General features: G+C 36.8%; 1 protein-coding gene across 9 annotated transcripts in view; it reads right to left on the reverse strand.

Moving 5' to 3' along the window:
• Unc5d (unc-5 netrin receptor D) overlaps window positions 1-12,084 on the reverse strand; it is a 531,864-nt gene that overhangs the window by 183,650 nt on the left and 336,130 nt on the right. For all 9 annotated transcript variants that reach the window (XM_047551326.1, XM_047551327.1, XM_047551325.1 and 6 more), the window contains exon 4: window positions 440-543. In XM_047551326.1, coding sequence (XP_047407282.1) covers window positions 440-543 — 104 coding nt within the window. The remainder of the gene's footprint in view (window positions 1-439; window positions 544-12,084) is intronic.

Here is a 12,084-nt window from a genome sequence, read left to right on the forward strand (position 1 = left end):
CAAAAAATTGCTCACATGGGTTCTTGTTCTGTGAACAAGTGATGAATGAGAAGCCCCCAGTGAGGCACAGGACTAGGGGCTTACCTCTTCCCCTCTGCACTTTTCACATGACATTGCCTGTTCAAGCTCAAATAGAATCATAAGCCAAGGTGCAAATAAGGGTGTCCTGGCTGGGGACACAGGATAACACCTGCATGAACTGAGGTCACTAAAGGTAAGACTGCAGGTAGATGCTACCCAGGCTGCCTAACAAGAGCTTTATTTCAACAAGAGATTAGTTGGGAGACTACTACCACTTGCTTCTCTATCTTCTTCCCTTCGGTTTCTTAATCATCTCTTGCACCTGAGTCCAGACAGGAAGAATACCAGATACAGACTCTACTATTGTACTTATTATGGTCACACAAGTCTCTGGCCTCCTTCCAAGAGTCTGTCTTACCTCGGCAGCAGGGACGCCCTCCGGTGGACGGCAGTGCAGCACAATCATGCCTTCAATGGGAACTTCCCTTCCTTGTGGATCTTGTTCAAAGTTTTTACGTAAATCTGCAAAGAAGTATGAGAAACATGATGATTTGCCGTAGGCTGATATTATTTACATTTGTTCTAACTACAATGAAACACTGAGCTTAATGTCACATCTTAGGTGCACACAAACAAGTCACTTGTCCAGGAGTTCCAGAACAAGAGCACCATTTATCCAAATACTGAGAAACACATTGGAAAAACACCTTAACAAAATTGTTCCTTATATTCTAAATCCATGTGAAGGATAAAAAAAATCACGGGGGTGGGAGCAGGGAAAAAAGAACCTTATCACTTCATGAGTCTTTGCCAGCCTTATCTGCTTAGCAGATGATGAGATGCTTGGCCTAATAAATTGCCATCCACAGCTATTATACAGTTGAGATGCACATGATTTTTTTTTTATTAACTAAAGAATGTGTTATTAATCTATAACCTCTGTCATTCCCATAAACCTCTAGGGGGCTCAGGAAGATGGTAATAGAGTGAGATTACCTATTAGTTGTTTTATTTGTAACCAGGGAAAAGGGGCGACATTCAGCCACAACAAAATCTATAACCTATCCAACCAAACATATAATTAAAAAATACAATACCCTTCAGTCACATAGTAATGCTGGGTATTTGAGTAGTGCCCTTCACGGAGGGCTTCAGGCACTTTGCAAACAAGCTGCACTATTAACCTTTTACACACGGAAGGGTGATGCTTGGAGAGGTTAATTGGCTTGCCAGTGGTCACAAAGAGCATCAATGCCAGGGAGAGAAAAAAAAATCCACTAAGCTTCCTGACACCCAGTCTGACTGCCAACCAGCAAAGCCTCCTAAAGGAAAAGAACACACAGGGACAGCTCAGCCAGGGAGAGCTTCATTTGCATTGCTCTCTCCTTCAGCATATGCTTCATTAAAAAAGGTAGGGAGTTGGCCTTTGCTTCCTGGAAGGTGTCATGCTAACACTCTCATCATCTTACAGTATAAAGGTAATTCCTGCTGTCACCTGAATGCATAGGACAGTGGAGCCAAGACAGGTTGTTTACAAGTCTTCCTCTATTTAAAATATTTCCCCCTCCCTCCCTGACAATATATTTTTCTTCAAATTGAGTATCTCAAATTACGGGCTGTGGATTTATTGATTTAATTTTCTTCAGTGCTTACAATAACATGAAATATGTTCCCTGTAAGGAGAACTCCAGAATCAGTTACATCTTTATAAATTGTATAAATACATTAAACTCGCTTTTAGCAAGTCAAAAACACTCAATGAATAACAAGCACAGCAATCCGTGAATCCAGTTTCCTCTGAGTTTTACTCTTTATGGTTTTCCTCCCAGAGGCAACTGATGTCTTTAGTCAGTAGCAGGACCATATATTCGGAGGACTTCATGAGCATATTGATGGCAAAAGAACTCAAAACAACTTAAATTGCAGTCAGGTGATGAGATCCATCCTCTCATTTCTCTGCTGTCCCTTAAGTTAGACAACCAACTTGTATCCAAATTCTGTAGGTAATTGCCACAGCCCATTATGATCCAGGATTTCTGATTCCATGTGTGAAGAATTCGTGCAACTCAAAACAAAACCTGAATGAGGGTACTGTGAGTAAACCTCAGAAATAAAACCCTGCACTTCCTGCACGATTCAACTGCAGGTACTCCTCTGCAGTCCTATGAGGGATATTCGAGTAAAAAATCTCTTCTCCATAGGACCTGGTCATTTATCAGAACTATATCAAACCTATCAGAGTGAGATTGATTGATTCTAACATAAAGGATATCCATTTGCTAATGGAAAGCTTTGTGAGGTGTGTGTGTGTGTGTGTGTGTGTGTGTGTGTGCATCTGGCATGTTTTGTGTGACTTTTATTTTCTTCTTTTGTTTGGTTGCTGTGTTTCTAAAGGAATTCTCACTCAGTGCTGCTAAAATGATGATTGAGGTCTTCAAAAGTAATCTGTATTGATCAGGTGAAGTATACAAAGCTAGAAGGGGAAAATTCTATTCATCTTCTAATTCTATTTCCTTTCTTTGCTCAATGGAAACAAAGTGTAATAAACGCTTAGTTTCCAGTGTTCTCCACACTTAACTACACTGACAGGTGAAAAGAAAATTAGTGTGAAAAGAAAATGAGCCATTTTTCTTCCCCATTCCCAGGTCAGTTAGGTAGATAATTAAATATGCATATAAAAAGGGGAAACCCCTACACTGACACTGGTATACCCCTATAAAGGGTGTATTTATACACAAGGCACTTAGAGGAGCTTCTAGTAGATCTCATGCAGGAAGGATCAGACTGAAAAAAGGACCAAGCCAACCTGCTATGCTACCCCAGGGACACTCAGATTCACTGGAAAAGATTCCCAACAGGAAGCACGTGCTCACTTTCCAATGTGCAGATAAAAAGATTAAAGATTAAAGGCAATATCATGCCATTTTTTGTTACTATTGCTCTGTAGTGTAGTTGAAGGTCTGGTATTGTGATACCTCCTGCATCACTCTTCTTGCTAAGGATTGCTTTGTCTCTTCTGGGTCTCTAGTTTTCCAAATGAATTTCATGACTGCTTTCTCTATTTCTATGAGGCATGTCATTGGGATTTTAATTGGAATTGCATTGAATCTGTATAATGCCTTTGGTAGTATGGCCATTTTGACAATATTAATTCTGCCTACCCAAGAATATGGCAGATCTTTCCATCTTCTAAGAGTTTCTTTAATTTCTTTCTTTAGTGTTCTCTAGTTTTCATCGTAGAGGTCTTTCACCTCTTTTGTTAGATTGATTCCCAAGTATTTTTTTTTTTTTGAGGCTATTGTAAACAGGGTAGTTTTCCTAATTTCTCCTTCAGAGGATTCATTCATCACTTATGAATAGAAATGAATTAGATTTATGCATGCTGATTTTATATCCTGCTACTTTGCTGAATTCATTTATTAGTTCTAGAAGTTTTCTAGTGGAGTTTTTGGATTCTCTAAATATAGAATGATGTCATCTACAAATAGTGATTGTTCAAGTTCTTCTTTTCCTATTCGTATCTCTTTAATTTCTTTAGTCTAATTGCTCTGACTAGTGTTTCAAGAACAATGTTCAATAGAAGTGGCGAAAGAGGGCATCCCTGTCTTATTTTAGTTTTAGAGGGAATGTTTTCAGTTTTTCTCCATTTAGAATGATGTTCACTATGGGCTTAGCATAGATTGTCTTTATAATGTTGAGGTGTGCTTCTACTATTCCTATTTTTTCTAGTGTTTTGAGAATGAAGGGGTGCTGTATTTTATCAAGTGCTTTTCTGCATTTTTTGAAATAATCATATGATTATTAACTTTAAGTCTATTGATGTGATAAATTACATTTATTGATTTCCAGATGTCCAAAACAGACAGAATAGAATACAAAGAGACAAACCCACAAAAATAACAGTTATCTCACACTAGACAAAGGTGCCCAAAACATACAATACAGAAAAGATAGCCTCTTCAACAAATGGTGTTGGAAAAACTGGAAATCCATATGCAGTAAAATGAAATTAAACCCCTATCTCTCACCCTGCATAAAACTCAACTCAAAATGGATCAAGGACCTAGGAATTAGACCAGAAACTCTGCACCATATAGAAGAAAAAGTAAGCCCAAATCTTCATCATGTAGGTTTAGGATCAGACTTCCTTAACAAGACTCGTAGAGTGCAAGAAATGAAAACAAGAATCAATAAACCGGATGGATTCAAACTAAAAAGTTTTTTCTCAGCAAAGGAAACAATCAATAATGTGAAAAGAGAGCCTACAGAGTGGGAGAAAATCTTTTCCACACGCACTAATCTACAAAATTTATAAAGAACTTAAAAAACTTTACACCCAAAATACGAAGAACCCAATCAATAAATGGGCTAAGGAACTGGGCAGACACTTCACAGAAGAAGATATATAGGAGATCAACAAATATATGAAAAAGTGCTCATCATCTCTAGTAATTAGAGAAATGCAAATCAAAACTACCCTAGGATTTCATCTCACTCCAATTAGAATGGCGATTATCAAGAACACAAACAATAATAGGTGTTGGTGAGGAAGTGGGGAAAAAGGCACGCTCATACCTTGGTGGTGGAGTTGCAAATTGGTGCAGCCACTCTGGAAAGCAGTATGGAGATTCCTTAGAAAACTTGGAATGGACCCACCTTTTGACCCAGTTTTCCCACTCCTCGGTTTATACTCAAAGGACTTAAAATTAGCATACTACAGTAACACAGCCACATCATGTTTATAGCAGCTCAGTTCACAATAGCTAGATTGTTGGAACCAACCTAGATGCCCTTCAATAGATAAATGGATAAAGAAACTGTGATATATATATACACAATGAAATATTATTCAGTCATAAAGAAGAATAAATTATGGCATTTGCAGGTAAATGGATGGAGGTGGAGAATATTAAGCTAAGCGAAATAAGCCAATCCCCCAAAAACCAAAGGCCAAATGTTTTCTCTGATAAGTAGATGCTAATACATCACGGAGTTGGGGGAGGAGCGGGTAAGGGAAGAATGGAGGAGCACTGGATTGCGTAGAGCGAAATGAGGTGGGGGGGAGGGAGGAAAGATAGTGGAATGAGACAAGTATCATAACCCTATATAGATGTATGATTACATGAATGGTGTGAATCTACAGTGTGTACAACCATAGAAATGAAAAGTTGTACCCCATTTGTGTACAATGAATCAAAATACATTCTGTAAAAATTAAAAATTAAAAAAAAATATTAAAGGCAATGAGGAAGGGTCAGGGAACAGGAGGGATGTCACGTATGTCTGAATCTATGATAGACAGCTAAACCCATAAGTGACAATGGGCAGCGGATCAGGCACCAGCCATCACATTAGGTGAGAAACTCAACAGTCTCTGCCTACACTTATCTGATCCTTGTGTGGTGTCACTGATCCCTGAGGAGGACCAACACGGGAATGCTAAGGAGGGTCAACATAGAGACAAATTCCAGCTAGGTACTGACTATACCAAAACTAAAACTTGTGGAAATCAGCTTTTACACTGGCAAATGCTTCCAGCTGTACTCTGATTTTCACCACAGGTCCTCCAACCAATTAGTTTCTGAATAGGCATTCTAAACACTTCAATCACCTATGTTCCTTCCAGGGCTTGAAAGACTCATACAGAAGCCTCTGTAATTTCTAATAGTAGAGAAAACATCCCTAGCTATATAAAAAGAATTATACTACAAAAAAGAAGACATCATAAAACTGAAATTAAATATCTTCCTCTAAGAAGACAAGAAGCAGGAGTCACTTTTTGGATAATTTCTAATTCAACTTCTTTCAAGTCAAAAGGAAATAGCAACTGAGATGCAAGGGCAGGGAATCATAAGAGGGATAACATCTAAGATCAAAAACTGTCAATACAAAGGAAAAAAATAACTGCTGAATTAGAAATACAGAGACCCATACATATTTCGGTTAGGGATTCATACATTTCTGTTTATATACAACATATGTAACATACAGGTAAAATATGTGTATAGTATTGCAGAAAACAGAACTGATGAAATAAAAGCCAGGTCTGTCAGTCAGGATTCATCCAGAAAAACAACATATACCAGTTGTTTTAGCAGATACTACAAGTACAAGGAACTGGAGGACCAACCAGGAGAGGGAGAATAACAGGAAGCAGATTCCATCCTGGAGTTGGGGTGGGGAGAACACAGAGAAAAGGCTAAGGATATTACACTCTGAAGCTTAAAGAGCATCCAAACACCCTTGAAGAGGAGGACACTGGGCCCCGCTGGTGCTCAGGCACTTGGGCAGAGGACCTGAGGAGCGGAGATTCAGACCTCTGAAGAGGCGGCACCCCAAAGCCTGCTGCTGGCATCTCTGAGGAGCACAGTGAATCTGGCTCTGGGACAGTTTTATAAAAACCAGCTGGAATCAAGAAGCAACTGCCACTTCTAGGATGAAGAAACTCTGCTGACATGATGCTGACAGGGATAGAAAATGAACAGCACATGTTCTGTCTCCCTCTTCATCATGTCCAGCCTCCCCTGCTGCTTCCTTTTAGTAGAACTTTAAGGGAGGAGTCCCAGCCCCAGCTCCAGAAATCACAGATCAGCAGGTGTAGAGATGGGAGCTCACTGGGTCAGGACTGACTCAATGCAGTCTAAGCAATGTCCTCTAGGGTGGCTCTGATAACGACTTCTTCTGAATCTGTTTTCCTTCTTATGTCATCAGTTCTATCGAGGTGAGCTCTACCTCTAAGAGGCTCATCTCTTTATTTTTAGTGTCTATTGCAAAATCTGATACAGGGAAGGTCCTTAATAAATACACAGTGAATAAATGAGGCAAGAGGAAGGTGATAAAGTGTTAATGAACTTGCCAGAAAAAGGATGAAATAAATGACAAAGATAATGTGCAGATAGAGAAGTTCAGTATTACTTATAATAGGGATTTTTAAAAGGGCACAACGAGCTGAGGAAAAAAATCAACAAAAATCAATTTAACAATGATAATAACTTTTCTGAGCTGAAAAAGGACTTGAGTTTCCAGAAGGGCTCATTGGATATGAAGCAAAAATAGTGTTTAAAAGAAAAAAAATAAATGTATATCCCTGTGTGATATTTTGAATTTTAATAAAGCAATAAAATTATGAAAGAAATAATTTTACAAGTGTTTTTGCAGAAAATAAGTGAAAAAAGTAACTTAAAATGCAGTAAAAAGCAGGCTATGTCTAGAACTTTTCTCTGTATCGCTATATACCAGATTTTGATATCAAATTCGTTGTTTCTGTTCTGGTTTTAGAAAATAAGCATAGGTGTTAATTTTCTATTTCCAAATATGTTGTGATTCATGAGTAAACTAGTAAAAATATAGTGTCACAACACAGAGCCAAGAGATTATGATCAATTATATACTCTTTCTGAAAGGAAACATTACCCTCTCCAATAAACTACAGAAAACAAGTCAAAGTAAGAAACTGAGTATTTGGAAGCCGAAGTTTTAAAAAACTTGGCAGTGGGCAATAAAACCATTTAAAAGTTTTAAATATAAATGCTTTAAAAATAAAATTAATAAAAACTCATGTAACTAATAAAAATTCAACAAATCTGGAAGGAGAAATGTAAAATACATCACAAACATGAATAATAACTAGTGATTTGGACTTAAACTGCTAGATCAGATATTCCAGACCCCAGGAACAACTGTCCATACAGGGAAAAAGGGTGGACACTGAGCACGTTTATCTGTTTGAATTCTGAGAATGCCACTCATTAGCACCTTGACCCTTTTTTTTTTTTTCCCCTGAGCCTGGTTTTAATGTGAAGCATATGACTTTAATATACAAATATATTTAATTTGGGAGGTTTATTTTATTATTTTTTTACTTTTTGTTTGTTCTAGATATATATGACAGTAAAATGTATATTGACATATCATACATACATGGAATATAACTTCCCATTCTTGTGGTTGTACATGATATGGAATTACACTGGTCATGGATTCATATACAAATATAGGGAAATTACGTCTGATGCATCCCATTGTCTTTCCTAATCCCATACCCCTCCCTTCCCTTCAATCCCCTTAGCACCTTGACTCTTGAATTATCTTTAATCTCCCTTTGCCTCAGTTTCCTCATCAGTAATATGAGGATAATAATTCCTACTACACATAGCTTTTATAAAATTAAATACTAATATACTGAAGTTCTTCTAAGAGTACTGCTTGTGTAACAGGCTTAATAAAGGTTACATATATTACTAAATTCTATTATAGAGCTGTGATAATTAAAATGGAGTGGTTTTGCCATAAATCAGACACAAATTAATTATGAACTGGAACATTTTACAGAGACATTCAAATAAAAAGAATAATTTACTGTTTGATAAAAGTGACTAAAATTAAGTGGGGAAAGGGATTAGGATGACTAATTACTTTTCTGGATAAAGAATAAAATTAGATCTATGTCTTATTTATACCAAAATAAACCCTATAAAAGAAATATTTTTACATAAAGTCACATCAATAATAAAATAACATATCTACTGGATCTTAGGAAGAAGAAAATACCATTAAGGAAATGATTGGTGAATACTGTTTTGTCAAAACTGAAAATTATTTTTTATCTAGAAACATCATAAGCCAAAATGCTGGACTGAAATTTAACAGTTTTACTATATAAAAAATCTGTAGGAAGCAAAATAAAAATCATAAATATCATAAAGTAAAATAGCCAGACACAACTGGTTACAAGTATCTAAAAGGGCCTGTAGTCCAATTATTAAAGAAATGTCAATTTTAAAATTGTCAATGAATCTTTCTTCTTTCAAACAGGCTAGTTTGTTTGTTTTAATGACAGTCACCAGGGATCGAAATAGCAAGGAGAACTAGATGACATCAGGTACATATGAAGTTCATAAATGTGCCAAAATTTCTACAAAAGTTCATCAGTGTGGCCATTATCTGATGAGTGGATAACATGTATGCCCCTTAACATCCATGGGATATTATTTGTCAATAAACTATGAATGAATCTTAAAAAAATAATATTGAGTGAAAGAAACCATTCAGAACAACTATGTATTTTATTCTTCCACTTATATGAAATTTCCAATATACATGATTCCAAATAGCCAGGAAATTGATTTGTGGTTGATTAGGCTGAAATTAAATGAGGTTGAAGGATGATAGTGAATCCTTTTCTTTCAGTGTTTTGAAAATATTGTAAAACTGACTCTGACCATGATTGTAAAACTCGACACATGTACTAAAAACGACTGAATTCTGTACTTTACTAAGTGAATTTCATGGTATATGAATATTTCAATAAGTCTATTATTTAAAAGGATCCTATAAGTGAATTACATGGTATGTGGATACCTCAATTAAACTATTGTTTAACAGGGTTCATTTATATGATTCAATAATTCCACTTCTATAATTTTCTAAGAAAATGATTAGAGTACTATACAGAAAAATGTTTGCATGGTGATACTGTTGAAATCATCATTTGCTGAATAAATGCTACAATCTAAATATCTAATGATATAGGCATGGGTTAACATCTTTTGATGCAGTCATAAAATGGAATACTACACAGACATTAAAAATGATGAGCTCAAACTACTTATATTGCAGATAAATATTCAATAAAATGTTAATATGGGCATGAATGATTTCTATCATATATATAAATGAATGTGTGTGTAACTAATACAGAGATATGTTCACATATATATTGGTAGGTAACAATCATTCTCTAAATGTAGTAACTGTCCTGTTATCAGTACATTGACTTTTAAATAAAATAGGTACAGCTGCATTACATACTTATTTTGGCAGCGGCCCTTCTTGTAATGTGCCTTTGGGGGACTCAGTGAATGTGCAAGTCTCCTTCACTCATTCATACTTTTGATCACAAACCAGACACCTTGCCAGACAGTAGAGATACATTATTGAACAAGACATAGGTCCTCTCAGCCCTCCCAGAGTATATGTTCAAACAGCAAGAGAGACGTTAAACAATTAGAGGAATAAGGCTGAGTGATGAGAGAGAAGCAGGAAGTTCCTTACAGATACAGCACAGTGGCACTTAATCTAGCAATAGCAGGAAAGTTTGTCAGAGAACTATCCAAGCTGAGGCACAGCAACTCACACACCTATATAATATACCCTTGTTCTCATCTCTAGTTTCAGATTTATACTGGCTTAAAACATAACCCCTACTCCTATTTTTTCTTTCCAAAAACGCTCTCTTCTTTCTTTCTTCTAAGTCTGCAAAATGCTTGCCTGCTCACCTCTCTTTCTGTAAGCTACATCACATAAGGACACTCCTATATTAGACTTGTCTTCTATTCATAAATATTGAGAGGGTGGAGCATAAATATGTTTCCACCCTCTGATCTCACTCAGAATCATGGACACATGGTCTATGGGAAGAAGTAAAACAATAACTGTCACATTAGTCTACATAAAGGAAATGAACCAAATTGCCTACAGATGCATAAAACTTGAGTATTTTTAAATATGGTTTAAAAATAGAAAATTCTCTCATCTGCAAATTGCAAATGATTTCAGATTACTATATGTGTAATAGGAAAAACCCTGAAAAGAAAGTATTCAACATTTCAACGTTTTGCTGAGGGACAATTATGGATATCTTAATTATCAACTTTGTTTCTGTCTCTCTCAAAATTTCTATTATCAACATGGATTACTTTTATAATCACAAAAAATCAAATCCCAAAACAATAATCCCTCTTCCATATGAGTGGTCAAGAACCTGCGAACCACACCAAACTGTATCTAAAGTCGGGGGAGAAGTATATTTTGTTTCACTTTGTTGTATCAAGTTTTACATCTATCAGTTCTATCAAAGAAGGAAGCAAAAACAAACATATCCTTCAGAATTGCGAATTCTGAAACATTCTTCTCTATATTTTAGTCCTGGGACATGAGGGCAAAACCTTTCATCTGTTTGGTTGTTGCCATACCTGTGGTAACTGGACAGATATTACTAATCACTTGATAAGTACTCCTTGAATGAGTAATTGAGGAGATATGAATTCCCACTCCAACTCATATGAATGATTATTATGGACTAATATCAAATGGTCTCTGACAGTTAAGATGGCTAGGAAGAGAAAAACATGGATGTAGAAATGCAATAGACACTATAATGATGTTAAAATAACACTCATTAACGAGCATTTTTACACACTCTGTAGGATGTGTGTGTGTGTGTGCGCACGCGTGCAAATGCGGTGTACAATCACGGGTGAAGAACAATTTGGTGCACTATGCTGTTTACTTCTGCTCCTTCTTCACCCTGTCACCCTGCTTAGTTCTGCAGCAGAATGCCAACAAGGCCCCAGGTGACGAGGAGCAAAGGCAGCAGTAGAGAAAGAAGAGGAGTTGACGCCAGGTACGTGGCTAACCTGCACATCACAATCAACAACAGCATCATCCAGAGTCAGCAAGCTCCGCCAATATGTAGGGCACCTGAGGCTGGGCCATGGGAAGCAGCAGGCTCCCCTTCCTCACCCCATGCCCTATTTGGCCTTTTTCTCATTTTCCTTTCATGCTACTATGTTAGAAAAGTCATTGTAGCACAAGAAAATCAATAAAAATTCAATTCCGAATAATAGTTCTTCGCAGCTCGGCAACACCAGGGAGTTATCGGCTCATTCAATGTTCTGGCAGTTAATGCAATGAAATAAAAATAATTTACTCATTCAAACCAAATCAGCCAGTGAAAAATCATAGACATTTTTTTTTAATAGTTATAGTCATAGCCATTTGTTAAGACAGCGGGAGGATGGTACCATGTTCCATTAGTTGTCCAACTACACAGATATTGAAACCAGCTTTGCATCTTTCCCACCATATTTTTCTGAAGGAACAACAAGCCACGTTTGTCATACATAAAAAAGAATTTGTAACTTAGCCAAGTACAGATCATTCGTTGTAATAAAAGGGCTGGTTCAAATGCATAACAGATGTCCACCAGCAAAATGGAAGTCAAGGCCCAGTACCTTCATCTGGTTCTGCCTCACTCCTCCAGCCCTAAACAGTTATGGCCTG

Source organism: Sciurus carolinensis, chromosome 4 (assembly GCF_902686445.1).
Source record: "Sciurus carolinensis chromosome 4, mSciCar1.2, whole genome shotgun sequence".
NCBI classification, from domain to species: domain Eukaryota; kingdom Metazoa; phylum Chordata; class Mammalia; order Rodentia; family Sciuridae; genus Sciurus; species Sciurus carolinensis.